Source organism: Scleropages formosus, chromosome 19, assembly GCF_900964775.1.
Source record: "Scleropages formosus chromosome 19, fSclFor1.1, whole genome shotgun sequence".
In the NCBI taxonomy this organism is placed as follows: Eukaryota; Metazoa; Chordata; class Actinopteri; order Osteoglossiformes; family Osteoglossidae; genus Scleropages; species Scleropages formosus.
The window spans coordinates 24,726,268-24,748,880 of record NC_041824.1 but is presented as its reverse complement, the minus strand read 5'-3'; the positions used below and the strand labels follow the sequence as shown (position 1 = coordinate 24,748,880).

Sequence of the window (22,613 nt, the reverse complement as noted above, 5' to 3'; positions counted from 1 at the left end):
CTCTGCATCGCAGGTATGGTGCCTGCTCTTTTCCCTGATGAAGAAAAAGAGTCCATACTTGGTCAGCTCCGTGATGAGGCCACAAAAAATGGCGCTGGCCCATCCAAGGAGAGCATTTGGCAGTACTTTGTCAACAAGAGTGCCAACAACCTCCATATTGTTCTGGGTATGTCCCCAGTGGGAGACACCTTGAGGACCCGTTGCAGAAATTTCCCAGGTACTGTAGGGTGGAGTGGCATCATTATATAACAGCATTGGTACATTCTTGAACCACTGTGTTGTTTTCGTTTTTCGCTATGTTGCTGTGGCTCTATGCTAATTTTTCTATTTTGACATTTAAAGTTCAGTATGTCACTTACTGTAATTTTTACACATACAGCCCTCAAACCAGTTCATAGTGATTACTGCGGCCTTTGGTCAAAGAAGGTTGGACCCTCCAATGTACCTGGTGCAAAATTGCATCCAGACTTTGCCAATTGTCTCTTTGTCCCCCATGTCCTTCCATATTTTGGTGCTTTTAGTGAAAAGTCACTGGTGTGTGTGTTTTGTTTTCTAGGGCTTGTGAACAACACAGGAATTGACTGGTTTCTGCCCTGGCCTCCTCAAGCACTGCAAGCTGTGGCCCAGTCCTTCCTAGGTAAGCCTGGACATCATTCAAAGGCTATTATTTGTATCATTAGTCAATACATAATTTAAGGTCAGTTTAGTTTTAAATACTTTTGGTTGAACTGGTTGAATTGGATGGGGGGCTTTGGCGCAGTGGGTTGGCCCACAGTCCTGCTCTCCGGTGGGTCTGGGGTTCGAGTCCCGCTTGGGGTGCCTTGCGACGGACTGGCATCCCGTCCTGGGTGTGTCCCCTCCCCCTCCAGCCTTACGCCCTGTGTTACCGGGTAGGCTCCGGTTCCCCGCGACCCCGTATGGGACAAGTGGTTCTGAAAATGTGTGTGTGTGTGTGTGGTTGAATTGGAAGAGAGGTTTTTTGCTTAAGTGGTCAGTTTTGGCAAGATGCACACCGTGGATTTGATCTGTTTTCTCTGTGCAGGCGAGAACCCCATGATACCAAGCATACACATGGAGGCGGTCATTGACCATGTTTGCATGGTGCATGAGTCTGTTGGACAGTACAGCAAGAAGTTCCTGCAGAAGTTGCGCCGCAGCAACTATGTGACCCCAAAGAATTACCTGGACTTCATCAACACCTACTCCGGCTTGCTGGAGAACAAGGACCAATACATACTGGGTACATGCAGTCATTTAAAGCTTCTGTAAGGTGGTTAAATGGAGCAGGTGTATTGATGCTCCTTCTCTCCGATGTGGTTCTTCAGCACAGTGCCGACGTCTGGAGGGAGGTCTAGACAAGCTGAAGGAGGCCAGCGTGCAGCTGGCAGAACTCAACACCAAGCTGGCTGAGCAAAAGGTAGTGCTGGCCGAAAAGTCATCAGCCTGTGAGATCCTTCTGCAGGAGATCTCCACCAACACTGCTGTCGGTATGGAGTCCTTTCTGTCTCTTGGTGCACTTGAGTGAGCACGTTCAAGAAAATACATCCCCAAATGGTGCTCAGTCTCACTATGCTCAGCAACAGAATATTCTGAAAACTTGTATAGCACCATTACATCTCATATTTCTCTCGTGTCCATATTTATGTATTTCTCAACCATGCAATACTTGTACACACGTTGTAGTTTATGTCAGCCTGGGTTATTGTACATTTGTGCAAAGCCTGGAGCAGCTGGAAGCTGTAAAGGTGAATTGCTGACCTTGTAAAAAAGGCAAGAAAGACGAACTCTAATTTGTGCAGCGGAGGAGAAGAAGACATTGGCAGAGGACAAGGCCAAGGAGATCGAGGAGCAGAACAAGGTCATTGCTGTGGAAAAGAAGGATGCGGAGAGTTCGCTGGCAGAGGCCCTGCCCGCCCTAGAAGCTGCTCGCGTTGCCCTGCAGGACCTGGACAAGTCTGACGTGACCGAGATCAGGTGATGAGCAGCAACCTTTTCCCTTCCTCTCTTGTCAGTCTACAGAAGTTCCTAAGTGCTGGTCAGATGTTTGTGTGAGAGCTTTTATCCTTCTACAGATGCCAGTGAAACACACAAAGCTTGGGCAGTAATGGCTAAAGAATCACATAAAGAAGGCCTAACAAAATCCCAACAGGGAGATATTGTACATAAACTGATGTACATACCTACATAAATTGCTTAAAATGGGCAGTTGTATTCAGTTATATTTATTTAAATGTATAAATGTATGTTCCTTAATCCACTGTGTGAAATTCCTTGTATGTCTAAACATCCCTAGCCAATAGTGTTACATTATCTTACCTTAGCAAGTGCATTAAAGCATAAAACTGTAATTTCTGCCCAGTTGTGTAAACATCCATCCATTGTCAACAACCGTTTGTCCCTAATGGGGTCGCGGCAAACTTAGAGCCTCACCCAGAAACACATGGCGCATGGCCGAGAGGGGAGGATATCCAGGCATCCCAAGTGGGACTCGAACCCCAAACCCACCACACAGCAGGCACAGGCCAAACCTGACCGCGCAGCCACCGCACACCCTAAGATTGTGTAAACATTGTTAAAAAAATTTCTGTACAACGAAAAATGCTTGATTTTTTGACTAAGTAAAATTTTCTTAGTAAATGAAACCTGGTACTTCCTATGAATGCCCTGTATCCTGTTTCCCTGCTCCTGATCTCTTCAGGTCATTTGCAAAACCCCCCAAGCAGGTGCAGGTTGTGTGTGAGTGCATCCTGGTGATACGTGGATATAAGGAGATCAGCTGGAAGGCGGCCAAGGGGATGATGTCAGAGGCAAACTTTCTGCGCACGCTCATGGACATGGACTGTGACACCATCAGCGGCAAACAGGTCCAGACCGTAAGAGGTAGCGCAGGGCAACACTCCATCCATTGGCTCCATTGGGGTACACTCTGAAACGAGCTATCTCAGGTTTTCTGTTGAAGGAATATTTTGTTGTCTTTATGTGTTTGTGACAGCATGATCAGTCATTGGTGTGGTCAGCCATGCCCCATGTGTCTTTTCCAGGGTTTCTGAAGAATCTCAACACGAGCTTCGATGAGATGCAGGCCATCAGCAAGGCAGGCTCGGGAATGCTCAAGTTTGTCGAGGCCGTCATGGGTTACTGCGACGTGGCCCGTGAGATCAAGCCCAAGAGGGAGAAGGTCAGTGCCATGTGAGCTTTGTGAGTCTGCAGGACAGCTTCGCGGAGCTACCTAACAACAGCAGTCATACAAATGGCATTTCATCCAGGTGGCACGCCTAGAGAAGAACTTCTTCCAGAGCAAGCGGGAACTGGAGCGCATCCAGAATGAGCTGAATGCCATCCAGACTGAGCTGCAGGCGCTTGGGGAGAAGTACAGTGCTGCCATGGGGGAGAAGCAGCTTCTTCAGGAGGAGGCCGAAGTCATGGAGAGGAGGCTCATTGCTGCGGACAAGCTTATTTCGGGACTCGGCTCCGAGAACGAGCGGTGAGTGTGCAGCTATAATGAGGATCACCTTCTAACCCATTCTACAAGAACGAGAAAGAGTGTAGCGCTGTGGAACTAGTGTACTGTTTCATGATCAAAGCACAAGAGACTGCCTTAAATATTAAGGTGCTAAAACAATATATTTTAAAATCTAAATTAATTTGTGTGAAGGATTTGCAAGATTTCTAAAAAGGGTAGCATAGGGCTCCAGGTCTAATAAAAATTTCTGGCTGACCCTCTAATGAAATAGTGAACTTGAGGAACAACATTAGGTCCCTAAATGTCACCTAAAGCACATGTTTGTTCTACTCCTGGCTTGGGCTGGAATCATGATGGAAAGTGTCCCAGGGCTGCGATGGATGCAAGTAGTGTCTGGTCCCTTTCAGGTGGACAGATGACTTGGAGGAGCTAAAGCAGCGCCGTGTGCGCCTGCTGGGGGACTGCCTCATTTGCGCTGCCTTCTTGAGCTATGAGGGGGCCTTCAACTGGGACTTCCGCAGTGAGATGGTGTATGAGGTGTGGCAGAGCGATGTATTGGCTCGCTCCATCCCACTCAGCCAGCCTTTCCGCCTGGAAAGCCTGCTCACAGACGAAGTGGAGATCAGCAGGTTAGTGTGTTGTCCACATACATATTAGGGTGCCAATGAAAAACAAAGTTTCAAATTTACATCTTACCCCCAGATTGTTTCTTTTGACACAGCGTAAAGTGTCAAAAATGGAATATATTGAAAGTTATTTTTGAAATTTTGTTGTTTTTATTCTTTTTCAATTAATACCCAATGCTTATAAAATCACTGAGCATTGATTATACCTGTATTGCTCCGCACTATTCAGCCATTAAGTCTATATTAATAATCAGTGCTGTGCTAGACTGTTACTTGCTTTTGTCAACTTAAACATCACTTGTCATTGGAACAGCTGGAAAGTGTACAGTTCTTAGCTTCTGGAGAGTCATGCAGGTGCTCTTCTAACACTTGTGATAAAAATGGTTTTTGTTCTTCCTGTTTTGTAAGCACAGCACTGAACGGTTGGTTGTATAAGTGGAATTGCACGGCCTCATTGACAATTTCAGTGTATTAACTCAAGTTTAAACTCATTTTTCATCATAAATTGATTTTAATTCGATGGATGCTGTTGGAGGAATTTTTGTGAGGTATAAGTACAACAGAGAGTATTGGTACTGGCTGTAACAGAACCTCTTAACTGGCAGAATGCTAAACAAATTAAATGTCTAACTCACGTAACGCAGGAAATTCAGTTTAGTACTGCCATGACAGTGGTGACAAGTGCTGTACTTGAATTCGATTCAACTTTTTAAACAATTACATGATTGACAGTCAAATTGCTGACAGCAACGAACAACCAAAGAACATCTGAAGTTTTCAAAGAATACCTAACAACATGCTCTAAATAAGAACTAATATATCTCACAAAAAGTCAGCTCTGAAGGATGCATAGTTGTTTATTCTTGTCATGGCTGGCTCCAGAAGGAAGTGGCGGATCCAAATGCAGAGTGAAAGTCATGTCATAGGATGGGGACTGTAGTAAATTTGTCTTTGAGGGTCTCGAAAGCTCTTTTTACTCAGGGAAATCCAAGAGGGGTGGTCACAGGACAGGCTATCGATCTTTGAGGCACGAACATCATAACAAGGACAATCCAAAAGGCAAGGTTGGTAAACAGGCAAGAGGTTGATGATCATAAGAGGTATAAGGTATGAGGAGTAATGGCATGGGACAGGGAAAGGACTAAGGGATCAGGAAGGAGTAGCGTAATGGCAAGGAGGTCACAAACACGGCTGAACAAGGTTCCATGTCAGCTCCTGGTCTGACGCTGCCTTTCATGCCCCAGTCTGCGCCGCACCCCAGGTGTTCTGTGTTGGCTTGGCGGTGTGGGCATGGCAGTACCCCTCCCCCTCCAGGAGCGGCCCCCGACGCTCGACCAGGAGGATGGCCCCGAAGGCTGGTCTGGGTGATCCCTGTGGAAATCGGCGATGAGATCAGGGTCTAGGATGTTCCACGCTGCCACCCAACAACGTTCTTCCGGCCAGTGCCCTTCCCAGTCCACCAAATACTGAAGGACTCCACCGCGGCGCCGGGAATCCAGGAGCGCCCTAATGGCATAAGCCGGAGCACCCCCATCCAGCAGATGTATTGGAGCCGGCGCTGCCGGTGCGGGCTGGTGCAAAGAGGTGGCTAAGGGCTTTAGGAAGGATATGTGGAACGTTGGGTGTGTTCGTAGATGCTGGGGCAGCTGCAGGCAGTACGAGACTGGGGTTACCCGGTGGATGACTTTGAAGGGTCCGATGTATTTCGTGCTGCACTTCTTCGACATGTACGGTCCTTGGAGGCCCCGGGTTGACAACCACACCCTTTGTCCCAGTGTGAAGGAGAGTGGACATCGACGTCAGTCAGCATGATGCTTGATCTGGGCTTGTGTTTTGAGGAGATGTCGTCGTACCGCTGCCCATACCTCACTGCTGGTCCGGTACCAGGTACCAGCAGGCACATCGCTGGAGCCTGGTTGCCAGGGAAACAGAGGTGGCTGGTACCCCAGGATGCACTGAAAAGGGGAAACCCCTGTGGAGGTATGGGTTAGCGTGTTGCGGGCATATTCTGCCCAGGGAAAGTATCGAGCCCATTGATGTGGGTGCTCCAGGCAGTAGCTTCTCAGAAAATGACCGATATCTTGTTGGAGCCGTTCTACCTGCCCACTGGCTTGAGGGTGATATCCCGAAGTCATCCTCACCGAGACAGCGAGTTTTCCCCAAAAAGCTTTCCAAACACGGGATGTGAACTGAGGTCCCCGCTTAGACACTATGTCTTCAGGTAACCCGTAGCACTGAAAGACGTAGTGGAAAAGCATCTCAGCTGTCTCCAAAGCGGAAGGAAGCTTGGACAGGAGGATCAAGCGACAGCCCTTGGAGAACTGGTCTATGACAGTCAAGATGGTGGTCTTACCTTCTGACTGAGGCAGGACGCCCGGACATAGTCTTGCACGTCCTCCATGAGTGACGGCCACCAGTACAGCTGCTGTATTCTGGCCCAGGTCATCCCAAACCCTGGGTGACCCACGGCCGGATGGTCATGGGCCCATCGCAGGAGCGTAGTTCGCAGACCTAGAGGAACGTACTGTTTTCCGGAGGGTTTACCTAGTGGTTCTGGATCTGAGTTTTGTGCTTGGGTAAGGTCATGGGTGAAGTCCCACTGAATAGGCGCCACAAAGCAGGTCCAGGGAAGGATGAAGTCTGGGTTTGGATCACTCAGCTTTTCCTCATGAAGTCAGGACAGGGTGTCCGCTTTGGTGTTCCTAGGTCCTGGCCGGTAGGTAACTGAAGTTAAACCGAGAGAAAAACAGTGCTCACCTGGCCCGGCGAGGGTTGAGGCACCGTGAAGACTGCAAGTACTCTAAGTTCTTGTGGTCAGTAAGTGCCAAAAAGGGGTGTTGGGCTCCTTCCAACCAGTGTTGCCATTCTTCCAGGGCTAATTTTACTTCCAGCAATTCTCGATTCCCAATATCATAATTTCTTTCGGCAGCTGACAACTTTTCGGAAAAGAAGCCACAAGGGTACAACTTAGCAGGCTTACCTTGGCTCTGGGAAATAACAGCCCCTACCCCCGATTCTGAGGCATCCACCTCCACCACGAACGGCAGCTCTGGGTCCAGTTGGTGTAGGATGGGGACTGTAGTAAATTTGTCTTTGAGGGTCTCGAAAGCTCTTTGGGCGTCTTGGTTCCCCGGGGGCAAGGTGACTTGCTTGCGGTAAGCACTGTCAACGGGGCGACGATCGAACTGAAGTTCCTAATACTTACTTACTTATGCCTATTACCCCTCTTGGGGCATAGGCCGTCAACAAGGGCTTTCCAAGCATCTCTGAAGTTCCTAATAAATTGACGATAAAAATTCGCAAACCCCAGGAAAAGCTGGAGAGCCTTGGTGGTGGTTGGGTGAGGCCATTGCTGGATGTTTTGGACTTTACCTGGATCCATGGCAATGCCTTGTCAGGTGAGTATAAAACCTAAAAAGGACACTTGCTTCTTATGAAATTCACATTTTTCCAGCTTTACATATAATCAGTTCAGCAACAACCGCTGAAGCACCTGCCTGACCATTTGGACATGTTGGGCCCACATATCTGAGTAAATCAAAATGTCATCAAGGTATACGAGGACCCCCGTTGTTGATCATGTCCCCGAGTACATGAGTCACAAAAGCCTGAAAGACGCTTGGCGCGTTAGCTAGGCTGAAAGGCATGACCCGGTATTCATAATGACCTAGGGTGGTACTGAACGCGGTCTTCCATTCATCACCCTTACAGATACGGATCAGATTATAGGCACTCCTTAGGTCTAGCTTTGTGAACCACTGCTCTTGTTGAATGTTCTCCAGGGCGGCCATGATCAAGGGGTGGGATATTTTATTGTTATGCGATTCAAACCACAATAGTCTATACACGGGCGAAGTCCACCATTTTTTTTTCTATTAAGAAAATCCTGCAGATGTGGGTGACGTGGACAGACGTATAATTCCTGCATCTAAAGCTTTTGAAATGTATTTTTGAAGGGCTACTTGTTCAGGTTGGAGGGGGTGCGGTGGCGCAGTGGTGCAGTGGGTTGGTCCTTGTCCTGCTCTTTGGTGGGTTTGGGGTTTGAGTCCCGCTTGGGGTGTCTTGCGACGGACTGGCGTCCTGTCCTGGGTGCGTCCCCTCCCCCTCTGGCCTTATGCCCTGTGTGCCGGGTTAGGCTCTGGTTCCCTGTGCCCTGTATGAGGTGAGTGGTTTGGATGGACAGACTTGTTTGGGTCTGGACAGAGGGTAGATGTGACTTTGAGGTGGTGTAGTATCTGGAAGGAGGTCAATTGCACAATCCTATGAGTGATGGGGTGGCAGCTCTGAAGCCTGCTCCTTGCTGAATACCCTGACTAGGTCTTGATACTTGGGGGGAACTGGCACCTGTGGGCCAGAGTCTGAGCTTTCTATTGACGTAGCCTGCCAAGGGAGCTTCAGACAGGAGATAGGTGATCTGGCTCCCATCTGTGCTCTAAACATGGGGCATACTAGAGAAAATGAGTTTATGTTATAATAGGAAACCCCCACAGTGAGCCAGGGTCCCGTCAAAACGGGCTGGGGGGGCATGCATGGACTGAGCGTCTGTTGTTTCGAAGCCGCCGGAGCGGCTGTGTGGTTCTGCACAGGCGGCGCAAGCACGCCCCGAGTCAGCAGGATGTTTACCACTTTGTTGTATGCGGAGGCGAGTTGATTGAGCGTCTGTTCAAGCAGTCCTAAGTGCACTTCCCAAGCATTGAGCTCCCCCTGCAGGCAGTTCGGCTCCGCTGGGTCCGTGGTGCAGGAGGAACCTTCTGTCGTGGCTGGCTCCTGAGGGAAGTGGCGGACCCAAGTGCAGAGTGAAAGTCGTGGTTTACTCAGGGAAATCCAAGAGGGGTGGTCACAGGACAGGCTATCGGTCTTTGAGGCACGAACATCATAACAACGACAATCCAATAGGCAAGGTCGGTAAACAGGCAAGAGGTCGATGATCATAAGGAGGTATGAGGACTGAGGAGTAATGGCATGGGACAGGGAAAGGACTAAGGGATCAGGAAGGAGTGTAGCACAATAGCAAGGAGGCTGCACTCAACAAGGCAAGGCTCAGCAAGGCTCCTGGTCTGACGCTGTCTTTTATGCCCCAGTCTGTGCTGCACCCCAGGTGTGGCTCGGCGGTGTGGGCATGACAATTCTGAATTAATAGAAATTATTATAATTAATAGAAATATTAGGTATTAAAGGGGGCGCGGTGGCGCAGTGGGTTGGACCACGGTCCTGCTCTCCGGTGGGTCTGGGGTTCGAGTCCCGCTTGGGGTGCCTTGCGACGGACTGGCGTCCCGTCCTGGGTGTGTCCCCTCCCCCTCCGGCCTTACGCCCTGTGTTGCCGGGTAGGCTCCGGTTCCCCGTGACCCCGTATGGGACAAGCGGTTCTGAAAATGTGTGTGTGTGTGTATTAGGTATTAAATAAGTAAGTAAATAAGTAGAAATAAGTATTAATTACAGAATACTTTACAGAGTAATCATCAGACATTTAAATATTTGGCAGAAAAAGCAGCTAAAATTCTAAGCTAAAATTCTCCTGCTAATTGCTCTGCTGTCTCTGCAATAATTCAATTAAATGACACACCCTGCATGGCCAACGAATTTCATACACTTCCCATAATGCTTCACTGTCTTAAAGCAACACTCACACTGTTAACACAACAGATGGAGAGATCTGAGTGCAAACCCACCAGCTGCTGTGCATTACTGCACTTTCGCTTCACTTGTGCGACTAATGAATTAAATTTTTTTAGACAGGCTTTGGATAAATTTTCTTATACTGTTTTTTTTGTTCCACAAATTGAAAATTTAGTATCAAGATCTCACAGCACACACACACACTTTCAGAACCGCTTGTCCCATACGGGGTCACGGGGAACCGGAGCTTACCCGGCAACACAGGGCGTAAGGCAGGAGGGGGAGGGGACACACCCAGGACGCCAGTCCGCCGCAAGGCACCCCAAGCGGGACTTGAACCCTAGACCCACTGGAGAGTAGGACCCGGTCCAACCCACTGCACCACCGCACCCCGATCTCACAGCAGTTATACTGAAATTTTGGATAAAGAGAATGTGTAAACTAAGGGATGCCTGTGTATAAAATACAATTTTATGTGCATATTTGTGCATCTGCATGCAGTGTGCATGTTTACATGTGTGTGTTTTTCACACTTTCATCAGTGTGCATTTTGATGCTGCATGCAAGCAACTCTTGTGTTTCTGTGATCTACCCTCAGGTGGGGCTCTGAGGGGCTGCCCCCAGATGAACTGTCAGTGCAGAATGGTATCTTGACGACGCGAGCCAGCCGCTTCCCCTTGTGCATCGACCCCCAACAGCAGGCCCTCAACTGGATCAAAAAGAAGGAGGAGAAAAATAACCTAAAGGTGCTTCATGAATACATACACACACACACACACTTTCTGAACCGCTTGTCTCATACGGGGTCGCAGGGAACCAGAGCCTACCTGGCAGCATAGGGCGTAAGGCCGGAGGGGACACACCCAGGACGGGACACCAGTCCATCAGAAGGCACCCCAAGCAGGACTTGAACCCTAGACCCACTGGAGAGCAGGACCCAGTCCAACCCACTGCGCCACCACGCCCCCCCCGCTTCATGAATATTTGTTTGAAATTGTTTTCCATGAAACATTGCAGGAGTACTGAGAATCATAACTGACTTGGAGGTTTTGTGTCTGTGTATCTTTGTTTTTTTGCAGCTCTCCTCCTTCAATGATCCGGACTTCTTGAAGCAGCTTGAGATGGCAATCAAGTATGGTTTCCCTTTCCTGTTCCAGGATGTAGATGAATACATTGACCCTGTCATTGACAATGTTCTAGAGAAGAACATCAAGGGGGTGCAGGGCCGGCAGATCATTGTGCTTGGGGACAAGGAAGTGGACTATGATCCCAACTTCAAACTGTACCTCAACACAAAGTTGGCCAACCCCAAATACTCACCATCCGTCTTCGGGAAAGCCATGGTCATCAACTACACTGGTAAGACATACATTATTTAAATTACATTTAGGCAGTAAGTATTTTAGTTTCAGGGGGGTGGGGCGGCACAGTGGGTTTGGCCATATCCTGCTCTCTGGTGGGCCTGGGGTTCAAGTCCCACTTGGGGTGTCTTGTGATGGACTGGTGTCCCATCCTGGGTGTGTCCCCTCCCCCTCCTGCCTTCAGCTGCTCCAGTTTCATACAGCACTATGTTTCAGATGATTTGTCCACAGGATATGTATGTCTCAGTGAATGAGTGTGTGTGATTGCTTTGTGATGGACTGACATCCCATTTAGGGCATACCTTGCCTTACAATATATGCTTCCAGGATAAACTCTGAACCACTGTGACCTTCACTTAGATAAGCTGTTATATATAAATAATTGATATTTTACAGCAGTGAAGTCTTAATTTATTAGCAATTTGAACTTATTTCATTTTTATTATTCCGCCCATCCAATTTCAATAACTGCTTGTCCTGAGTAGGGTCTCAGTGATCTGGAGCCCATTCAAGAAGTACTGGGCACAAGGCTGAGGAAAGTACACACTAGATCAGCTGCCAGTCCATTGCAGTATAGTCACATACGCTCACACGCACGCACGCATACACACACAAACACACACACACACAGTCATTCACCCAATCACACACTTAAAGGACAATTTAGCATCACCAGTTCACCTGAACTGCATGTCTTTGGACTGTGGGAGGAAACATAAGGTACAGTGTGAGTAAATTCTGTAAGTGTTTTGGTGTCCCAGCGGGTGGGTAGGCTTGTGTGCCTGAATGTGCATGTTTTTGCAGTAACTGGTTCAGTGCAGCTGCTGCATGCATGTCTCAGTCACTCTGAAGGGTCTGGAAGACCAGCTGCTGAGCGTGATTGTGGGCTTTGAGCGCAAGGAACTCGAGGAGCAGCGGGAGCGTCTGATCCAGGAGACGAGTGAGAACAAGCGCCTGCTGAAGGACCTGGAGGACTCGCTGCTGCGGGAGCTGGTCACTTCCACAGGGAACATGTTAGACAACGTTGAGCTGGTGCACAAACTGGAGGAGACTAAGTCCAAAGCTAGTGAGGTGAGCACGCCCACCCTGACTGCAGTTTACATTTACATTTATATTCATTTATTTAGCAGACACTTTTCTCCAAAGTGACTTCCAATGAACCCTATGTAGTATTATCAGCCCACATACCTCATTTACCAAGGTGACTTACACTACTAGATACAGTACTTATAATGGGTCACTCATCCATACATCAGTGGAAGTTCTTTTTACTGAATGCCTGAGCAGGTGTTTGGATCAAGGCATGATATACGGGTATTTCTGCAGTAGTTGCAAACTAAAGGCCTTACCTGTCTTCTCCAGTGGAGTGCCAGCCGTTCACTTCTTATTGCCACAGTCATACTGGTGGATTTTATGAATGAAGGTCATTTTTCCAGAAGAATGTGGAATCACTTTCTCTTTCAACAGTGGCTTTACTCGTGTTGATTCGAAATGCTGTATTAAATTTACAGGTGTTCGAGAAACTGAAGTTAGCAGAGAAGACATCAGTGGAGATTGACACGCTGAGGGACGGCTATCGGCCAGCAGCTAAGCGTGGCGCCATCCTGTTCTTCGTACTGGCGGAGATGGCCCTGGTGAACAGCATGTACCAGTACTCCCTGGCCTCCTTCCTCGAGGTGTTTGACTTTTCTCTGCGCAGGTCCTTGCCCGACTCGGTCCTGTCAAAGAGGCTGAAGAACATCATGGACACCCTCACCCATAACGTCTACAACTATGGCTGCACTGGTGAGTGGGTGAACATACAATCCCCATGTGTCATACGTTTAATCTCCTGGGAAGACGTGTCCTGAAAAGCTATAATGCGACATCATCTCATCCTTTAAATCTACTGTACGTTTGCGTCTCTTGTATGATGTTTCCCTCACATCTAGGGCGGTAATTATATGTAATGCATATTAGAGAAGAAGGTCTTCTTTTGCTTTTTTTCACCACAAGTATAGTCAGTCAGTTATGTGATGAAAATCAGAAGTTTATGCCTGTTATTATGTTAAAAAAAACAGGATGACGTTTTTTCACCTTGGGCTGATAGCACTACATAGAGTTCATTGGAAGTTGCTTCAGAGAAAAACATCTGTTAAATAAATAAATGTAAATGTAATGTAAATGTAGGGGGGTGCGGTGGCGCAGTGGGTTGGACCAGGTCCTGTTCTCCAGTGGGTCTGGGGTTCGAGTCCCACTTGGGGTGCCTTGCGACAGACTGGCGTCCCGTCCTGGGTCTGTCCCCTCCCTCTCCGGCCTTACGCCCTGTGTTGCCGGGTAGGCTCTGGTTCCCCGCGACCCCGTATGGGACAAGCGGTTCAGAAAGTGTGTGTGTGTATGTAATGTAAATGTAAGTATCCATCATGTACAGTATAGCTTCCCTCCTTTCAATGTATGATGTACCATACTGTACCCTTACCCATGTCACTACCCAGGTCTGTTTGAGAGACACAAGCTGCTCTTCTCCTTCAACATGACCATCAAGATGGAGCAGGCAGAGGGCAGAGCCCCTCAGGAGGAGCTGGAGTTCTTCCTGAAGGGTGTGTGCTCACTGGGACTCCGTGTACTCAGTCTTGTAGAGACCTTTGCAACCTTGTGACTTTTCCTCATCTCCATCACTCTCTCTCTTGTCCCCCAGGAAATCTGTCCCTGGAGAAGAGTAGACGGAAGAAGCCGTGTGCGTGGCTCCCACCGCAGAGCTGGGAAGACCTCATTCGACTCTCTGAGCTCTTCCAGAACAATTTCGGGAGCCTGCCTGATGACATGGAGAAGAATGCAGAAGAATGGGAACAGGTGGGTGACAGCCAGTGCCATAGCATAGAGCTTCACACTCCTTCCCTCCAGTTGCTGATACTCCCTCTGCCTTTGGCACTGTTCTATTTTACAGTGGTACGACCTGGATGTACCGGAGCAGGCAGTCTTCCCCTCCAGGTACACTGAGAACCTGACACCTTTCCAGAAACTGCTCCTGCTGCGGTGTTTCCGTGTGGACCGTGTTTACCGTGCTGTCACCGACTATGTGACTGTCACTTTGGGTGAGAAGTAAGTGACAGTATTAGCCTTTCGGAGTCCCACTTTATTGATGTCCTTCTGGAATTCCTGGGTCCAGCCCTTATGAAATCAAAGGAACATGATGACCACACACTTTGCATCTCACTGAACCTGCCTGTACTATTCACCCCAGGTACGTGCAGCCTCCTGTCATCAGTTTCGAGGCCATTTTCGAGCAGAGTACCCCAAACTCCCCCATTGTCTTCATCCTAAGCCCTGGAGCTGACCCTGCCAGTGACCTCATGAAGCTGGCTGAGAAATTGGGCTTTGGAGGCAGTCGCCTGAAGTTCTTGGCCATGGGGCAGGGACAGGAGAAAGTGAGGAGTCAATGACTCAAAGCTGCCTCTCTTGTAGCTCTTGGGAGACTGGAGATGTTGTTGAACCCATCATTGCATGTGCCTGTGTGTTAGTGTATGTGAGCACATCTGTGTATGTGTGTGTGTGTTTGCTCCTGCCAGGTGGCACTGCAGTTGCTGGAGATGGCTGTCTTTCGGGGCCAGTGGCTCATGCTGCAGAATTGCCACCTGCTGGTGAGGTGGCTCAGGGACCTGGAGAAGTCCCTGGAAAGGATCACGAAGCCTCACCCCGATTTCCGCCTCTGGCTCACCACTGACCCCATCAAGGACTTCCCCATTGGCATCCTGCAAAAGTCCCTCAAGGTGAGTCTCTCAGCACTCATGCAGGCTGTCCTTGTGTGACCTTCACAGAACCTCTGCAGGGGGCATTTTCACTGTTGTCTCCAAGGTTCCAACTGGTTCTGTCTCCATTTCCATTTTCGGTCATTTGCTGCGTGAGGAATGGCTCAGGTGTAATATTTTTTTGACAGGAAATGCAAAACCCCAGACCAGTTCTGGGTGTAAAACTGGAAAACTGTTATATTTCATATTGATTCTTACTTGAAATAAAATGTAATATGATATAATACATAATGTCTCAAAAGTAATGGGTTCCTGAAAAACTTTGAAAGGTGAACTCTCATAAGAGATGTAATTATCATCAGTTTTAGTTGCAAACATTTTTATGCATCTCCAAAAGTAACATTAATTTCTGGTAAAATATCACCAAATCCCATTAAAATAGACACTTTTAACTCAACAGTTCACATTACCTATCATAAGAGAACACATCTAACCCTGTCAACACATACACATGACTGATATGCAACAGTAAACTTGAGTGTACAAAAATAAATAAAATTTACAATGTTAAATATATTGTAATTACTTATATAATAAGCATGAAGACACCAATATAAACAGATCAAACTCTCATATCACACATGAAATGTGTGTGATATAATATAGCACAGTAAAATATTGACAAAGTAGTGCTTTCTGTGCAAACAGTGAACACACGCAGAGAAAGAGGCCCAGAAAGTGCACAGGTTTCTCCTCACCGCTGCACATTGAACGCCGTGACACAGGTGGTGACAGAGCCTCCTAACGGGCTGAAGCTCAACTTGCGCGCCACCTACTTCAAGATCTCTCACGAAGTGCTGATGAGCTGCCCGCACCCGGCCTTCCGCACTCTCGTCTTCGTGCTGGCCTTCTTCCACGCCGTGGTGCAGGAGCGCCGCAAGTATGGCAAGATCGGCTGGAACGTCCCATACGACTTCAACGAGTCCGACTTCCAAGTGAGGCCACTTCTCTGTCCTTTCTTTCTCCAGATGTCCACTTTCATCGGATGTGTCATTTTCCAGTGCAGGAGCGTTGTTTTTTTATATGGGAGCAGGGGGTCAGCTGAGAAATGGAATCAGCGATATTACACCCTTTCCTCACATATTGGGCTCAAAAGAGCGGGGGTTGGGGTACTGTACAGTTTCTTAAGCAATTTCTGCAGTTTTTAGTGTACAGGACCCTGTTATCTGAGTGTGTTTAGCAGTGAGTGCAAAGCTCTCATCTCGTTTACACACACACACACACACACACACACACACACACACACACTTTCAGAACCGCTTGTCCCATACAGGGTCGCGGGGAACCGGAGCCTACCCGGCAACACAGGGCGTAAGGCCGGAGGGGGAGGGGACACACCCAGGACGGGACGCCAGTCCATCGCAAGGCACCCCAAGCGGGACTCGAACCCCAGACCCACTGGAAAGCAGGACTGTGGTCCAACCCACTGCGCCACCGCACCCCCTACCTCATCTCGTTTATTGGTCATTAATTTCACGTCTGTCCCTGAGCAGCAGAGAAGTTTCATTGTAACATTCAAATCATGCCTGACTTTTTGTGTGTGTACAATTTCCTGAAAAGACCTAAAGGCTCTCCTGCTGTTTGTCTCAGGTGTGTATGGAGATCCTGAATACATACCTGACCAAAGCACACAATCAGAAGGACACCAAGATCCCCTGGGGAAGCCTGAAGTACCTTATTGGAGAGGCGAGGCCACCTTGTTATTTCTCACATATTCACATATATATGTTAAATTCACAGTCGCAACACTGACCAAAGGAGGGAATTAAAGAAAACTCTCCACTCGCACTCCACTTCTACTGTCTTCTATTCGCTGATTTCTCATTTGTTTCAATCAAGTGTCTGTCCCACTACACGAGGGCTGCAAACTGAAAGGTGGCTTAATTCTCCCATGAATCATCTCGCATCCTGCCGCAGGGAGTAGGTTCATGTTGGTTGGGGGGGCAACAGGAGTCTCAAGTGCATTTCTGCCCCTCCCAGGTGATGTACGGGGGGCGTGCTATTGACAGCTTCGATCGCAGGATCCTCACGGTCTACATGGACGAGTACCTAGGGGACTTCATCTTCGACACCTTCCAGCCATTTCATTTCTTCCACAACAAAGATGTGGACTACAGGATCCCAGAAGATGGGCCAAAGGAGAACTATGTTGGTGAGCAGCTAGTCTAGGCTCTGGATTTATATCTGGGCAGTTTGAGATGTTAAAGTCATCACCTTGTCATCAAATGAGAATGCCACCCCTGCTGTAGAACCCTTTAACAAGGTACTTACCCTCAATTGATACTGTAAGAATTTGCTCAGCTGTATAAATGGGTAAATTAGTCTAAGTAGCTTAGTGGACAAACCTCACATTCTAAGCGCGCACACACACACACATTTTCAGAACCGCTTGTCCCTTACGGGGTCACGGGGAACCGGAGCCTACCCGGCAACACAGGGCGTAAGGCCGGAGGGGGAAGGGGACACACCCAGGACGGGACGGCAGTCTGCCGCAAGGCACCCCAAGCGGGACTTGAACCCCAGACCCACTGGAGAGCAGGACTGCGGTCCAACCCACTGCGCCACTGCACCCCCTCCCACATTCTAAGCAGCTTTGGAGAAAAATTTATTTTTTTTTGTGTATGTCCATGAAGCATGTTTTTTGCCTCACATTATAGGCTGTTTTCCACATACAAAGTAATCTTGATTTTGAGCTAAATGACACTGTCAGCAGACATTTTACACTGCACACCCTTTTTATTCTAGTTAGAATTAACTGTGAACAGGTTACTGTATGTGATGTGGGATGTGGTAAAGGTGTACTGTATGTCCCTTTGGATAAGAGTATAAATATAGGAGTGATAAATGAGTGAATGTACATGCTCATGTGGAAATACACTGAAAAAAGTTTTCTCAATGTCAATTAACAATGTTCTTTAATTGTATTTCCTGAAAAAAATGTCAACAAGCCTGGAAAAATGAATGGCTCAGTTATTTTTTTCTTTTTTTTTTATTGTTAGAAGCAATTATACATGTTTGTGTGTCAGATTTATGCCAGCGAGGCTGAAATGGGACCCTTTGTGTCACAGATGAGATTGAACTCCTGCCACTGTCAAATACCCCGGAAGTGTTTGGCCTTCACCCCAACGCTGAGATAGGCTACTACACACAGGCAGCACGGGACATGTGGACCCACCTGATTGAGTTGCAACCCCAGACAGGTTAGCACATCCCCCCAAAGCACCCCCGCCAGAGGAAAGGCACCCAAATCACTACACTGCACTCATCTTCTGGTTTTTACTATGCAGAAATACTATGGAGGGGCAGCACAGTGGTGGAGCAGGTAGCACTGGTGCCCTACAGTTCTTGAGGTGTGACTTTAGAGAAATCCAAGTCAGTCCATGTGTGGAGTTTTGGGTGATCTGGTTTCTTCCACAGTGCAAAGATGTATTTCAAACTGGTGAACATAACCGTCCTGTGTGAGTGAATGAGTGTGTGTTATTGTGATAACTGGGTGTACTCCACCTCTCACTCTAGACTTCTGGGATAGACTCAGGACCACTGTGATGCTCCATTAAACAAACAATTATGGATGGATGGAGAAACTACTGAAATGAGCGACTCTTTTATTTAATTACACTGACTGAACAATTGTTATCATTTCATATAATAAGCATGAAAGTAACAATAGTGTTATTTATTAAATATATGTAGCGAAACCAAACAGCTGTTATTTGGAATGTACTGTACCAAAAATGTAGTTTTTGCAAAATTAATCACTGAACCTGTCTATAGCACCCTGTCTCTAGTGTACATGTGTAGTATGTGTTGTTGTATGTGGATCTTTTCTTCGTTCTCTAGGGGAGTCCGGTGGGGGCATCAGCCGCGACGACTACATCGCCCAGGTAGCACGTGACATCCAGAGCAAGCTGCCCAAGGTCTTCGACCTGGACGTGATCCGCAAGAGCTTTGGGCTCGACGTCTCCCCCACCTCGGTGGTGCTGCTGCAGGAACTCGAGCGCTTCAACAAGCTTGTGGTGCGCATGGGTCGCTCTCTGGCTGAGCTGCAGAGGGTCAGTGAACCATCCACCTCATCGTGGGTCAGGGATCACATGTTTCTGTTTTTCATGGAAACCAGCAGCAGCCACTGCCAGTGTGGGTGGCACTGTTCCTGAAGTGAGGGTCCTGCCCTCCTTCCTTTCATTCCATGTGTGTTTGCTGTCATATCACACATGTCCTTCTCAATTTTTGTGTGTCAGGGTGTTGGTTGAAGCATGCTGTCACATGTTTGTGTTCCTTTTTTGTGGCTACACTCACGCCTGTCATCGGTCTCCCGATAACAGGTTTTTCCCATGTCTTGTCGAAAATTATTAGCACCATTTCTTCTGGTCATTTTTGTCATTTATTTGGTCTGCCAAGTCTGCTCTGTGCCACAACATGCAGTCCTGCGACCGCATTTGAAAATAGCACCAAGTGGCTGTGTGAGAGAGACTGTGAAATGCAGTGCATTGTGGGAACTCTGTACCCATGCTCTCAGCCTTCATTATACTCTAGTCAGTCCACACCTTATCGTGAATAAGGTTATTTAATGAATCCTTGTTTTCTATTCTATATACACTAGATCCTTCGTGAATGAAATTTCCTTAAATAGCTTGCTGTTACCTTATAGACCCAGTAAATCTTCTTTATATAGTTTCAGCATTTATTTATAATATCCATAATTATGTGTGTTCACAAGTGTGTTCTGCGCTGTGTTCCCCATTCAGGCCCTGGCAGGCGAAGTGGGGATGAGCAGTGAGCTGGATGAGGTGGCGCGTGCCTTTTTCAACGGTCAAATCCCAGCCATCTGGAGGAAGCTGGCTCCCGACACCCTCAAATCCCTGGGAAACTGGATGGTGCACTTCAAGAGGAGGTTTGACCAGTACAGCTCCTGGGTGAGGATCCATCTCTCCAGGCAAATAAACAATTCTGGTTCACGTGCATCAGGGCAAGATAGCACCTCCATACCAACCATGGATTGAATAGGCTGAGCCAGTTTGAAAACAAAAAATAACTGAGCGAATACATTTTTTTTTTTCGATTTTGTGCATTTCCTTCCAGTTTAATAAAGCTCTTATCCACTTGTGCATCTCAGGTTTTTCCAGTTCCAGAAACGACAACTTTTAGGTCAGCTGTCTGGTGTGTCCGTATGATATGTGACACTTTGGGAGGATTTTTTTTTCATTGTGAGCACTGTGTGTTTGTACATCTGTAAATAAATGGTGTGTGTAGGTGGAGGAGGGAGAACCCATCGTCATGTGGCTGTCGGGACTCCACATCCCAGAGTCGTATCTGACAGCACTGGTCCAGGCCACCTGCCGTAAGAATGGCTGGCCCCTGGACCGCTCTACACTCTACACACAGGTGACCAAGTACAACACAGCAGAGGAGGTCACTGAGAAGCCTGGGCAGGGTGAGCGCTGTGTACATGAACACAAAAACACACACACACACACACACACACACACACACACGTTAGCTCACTGAAAATAAATCTGTGTGGGTCCACAATCACCTGGCATGTACAGTGCCTTGCAGGTATTCAGATGCCTTGAAAGTCATCAACAAGGCAGGGATTACAAATTATACAAATATTTAACAAATTATACAAACATTTAACAAATATTTAGCACAATATTTATACAGGTAGCGCTCATATAACTCCTGAATGATGTGCAAAGCTGGTACATACTTATCCCCCAAAGACTTAAAGCTGTTATTACAGCAAAAGGTAGCTCTACCAAACCTTAATGTGTGGGGTTTGAATATTTATGCAAGTAGCATATTTCAGTTTTTTCTTTAAAATATCCGAAAACAACCCTTTTTGGCTCTACTAATATAGTGTCAGAGTATATGAGTTTACAATAAAAATACAGCTTAGAAAAATGTAAGTCTAATTGAACATAAAGCATAAGCACCGATTTTAAATGTCAGGTGACTGATTGCACACTTTCGCTGTAAGGGCTTTGTGATGTTGACTGTTTTCCGCTTTCGTCTTTTCTTAGGCTGCTTTGTGTCTGGCCTATACCTGGAGGGGGCCGACTGGGACATCGAAGAAGGATGTCTGGTGCGCAGCAAGCCGAAAGTGTTGGTGGTCCAGCTGCCTGTTCTCAAGGTGATCCCCATTGAAGCTCACCGCCTCAAACTGCAGGTAAAGGGCCACCCATGTTCCCTGCCACGTGAGCACACACACTCCCACAGCAGGTAGCATGATACTCTTTGACTTTTTATTTACAATGGCGAGAATGTGAGTGTTTTGGTGGAACAGACAGAAAGCAGAAATGAAAGTGAAAATAATAGTCCAGCATGAATATATAATACTATACTGTATTCAGTATTATTTTAACCTGAATAATGTGTGAAGGTAACAAAAAATACAATAAAATCCTTTTATGTAATGTAACTTCAATGCATTGTAATTCTTTATATATCCTTATGGTTGATGTTATACAGTATAAGGGGGTTTGCAACATGTCACAGTTTTAACTTGTGACAAGGTGATCACAGCAAAAACCCATTTGTTTATTAAGCAGGTGCTTTTCTCCAGAGTGACATGTAGTTATTATTATTTAGTGTTTAGCTCACAGCCGTATCCATGGTAACTCACAATGCTAGACACACTGCACTAACCTCCCTACAGTCATTCACCCCTCTACAGCAGACATGTAACACACACTGTGGAGTCACCAGTCTACCTGTAACACATCTTTACACTATGGGAGGAAATACACACAGACACAGGGAGAACATCCAAACTCCACACACTCTGAGCCAGATTCAAACCCGCTTCTAAATGCACAACCCAGGAATCATAAAGTTCCAGCACTGCCCGCTTGCGCCACTCTGTCACGCATGATTTTAATGTTTCACATTGAAATTATACAGTATATTGAGTAGATGTGTAATACAAAGCCCTGCATGAATGCATTCTGACTTATATTTTAAGTGCAGTACAATGTGAAACATTTCTAAAAAGCATTATAAATTCTGTGGTTTGGAGTGGTTGGTTCCTTTAGAGGAAATGTTCTGTCATCTTTTGTGATTGATTATTGATTACTGTTTGTATTTCCAATACAGAACACACTACGTACCCCTGTGTACACCACATCAATGCGGAGGAACGCCATGGGAGTGGGCTTAGTGTTTGAGGCGGACCTCTTCACCACAAAGCACATGTCTCACTGGGTGCTGCAGGGGGTCTGCCTGCTCCTCAACGCAGACTGAGGGCCTCATTACTGCTTTTGTCAGTCACCACTCTTTAAAAAACAACTTCCATCATCTGTCAGTGCATAATGAAGTCTGTGTTCTTTTTTTATTTTTTGCCCTCTATTTACTTTCCTCCTTTTTATGCCTTTTTCCTTTTTTACCTATTTGCTTGCGTATCGCTGTTCTATGTGATAACACAGCACAGAGTGGAAGGCTCTAGAAAGTAAGGAACACTGCAGTCCTTGTTACTTGTGGTTTCCCACCAGTGAGTGTATGAATGCAGCAGCTACACCTGATGAGGATATTTTGGGAACATGAGAGAATCAGGTCAGAATGGAGGGTGTGTGAACTAGAAGCAGAACTGAAGAGGAACGGCGGAAGACTGGTGCAGATGAGAACTAAGCAGCTGCTGCGATGGGTCACATCTGGAAAGAAACTGCAAAGTTTTATTGTCTCATCACTCATCTCTGAAAAACCGGGAATAAAATGATAAAGAACAGTTCCAACATGTACCAGTTCACTGCAACTCTTTTTC

The 22,613-nt window shown here is 47.1% G+C and overlaps 1 protein-coding gene across 1 annotated transcript in view; it reads left to right on the top strand.

The window, feature by feature from the left end:
- dnah10 (dynein axonemal heavy chain 10) overlaps window positions 1-22,613 on the top strand; it is a 50,615-nt gene extending 28,002 nt beyond the window's left edge. Inside the window, exons 52-78 of the mRNA XM_018749152.1 lie at window positions 14-217; window positions 557-637; window positions 1,043-1,240; window positions 1,326-1,487; window positions 1,800-1,974; window positions 2,699-2,880; window positions 3,042-3,178; window positions 3,267-3,484; window positions 3,871-4,092; window positions 10,304-10,451; window positions 10,785-11,064; window positions 11,908-12,137; window positions 12,578-12,851; window positions 13,541-13,645; window positions 13,744-13,898; window positions 13,993-14,147; window positions 14,290-14,473; window positions 14,615-14,815; window positions 15,580-15,789; window positions 16,445-16,540; window positions 16,835-17,006; window positions 17,923-18,054; window positions 18,695-18,906; window positions 19,600-19,767; window positions 20,105-20,285; window positions 20,878-21,023; window positions 21,950-22,613. Coding sequence (XP_018604668.1) covers window positions 14-217; window positions 557-637; window positions 1,043-1,240; window positions 1,326-1,487; window positions 1,800-1,974; window positions 2,699-2,880; window positions 3,042-3,178; window positions 3,267-3,484; window positions 3,871-4,092; window positions 10,304-10,451; window positions 10,785-11,064; window positions 11,908-12,137; window positions 12,578-12,851; window positions 13,541-13,645; window positions 13,744-13,898; window positions 13,993-14,147; window positions 14,290-14,473; window positions 14,615-14,815; window positions 15,580-15,789; window positions 16,445-16,540; window positions 16,835-17,006; window positions 17,923-18,054; window positions 18,695-18,906; window positions 19,600-19,767; window positions 20,105-20,285; window positions 20,878-21,023; window positions 21,950-22,096 — 4,775 coding nt within the window. The 3' untranslated portion in view covers window positions 22,097-22,613. The remainder of the gene's footprint in view (window positions 1-13; window positions 218-556; window positions 638-1,042; window positions 1,241-1,325; window positions 1,488-1,799; window positions 1,975-2,698; window positions 2,881-3,041; window positions 3,179-3,266; window positions 3,485-3,870; window positions 4,093-10,303; window positions 10,452-10,784; window positions 11,065-11,907; window positions 12,138-12,577; window positions 12,852-13,540; window positions 13,646-13,743; window positions 13,899-13,992; window positions 14,148-14,289; window positions 14,474-14,614; window positions 14,816-15,579; window positions 15,790-16,444; window positions 16,541-16,834; window positions 17,007-17,922; window positions 18,055-18,694; window positions 18,907-19,599; window positions 19,768-20,104; window positions 20,286-20,877; window positions 21,024-21,949) is intronic.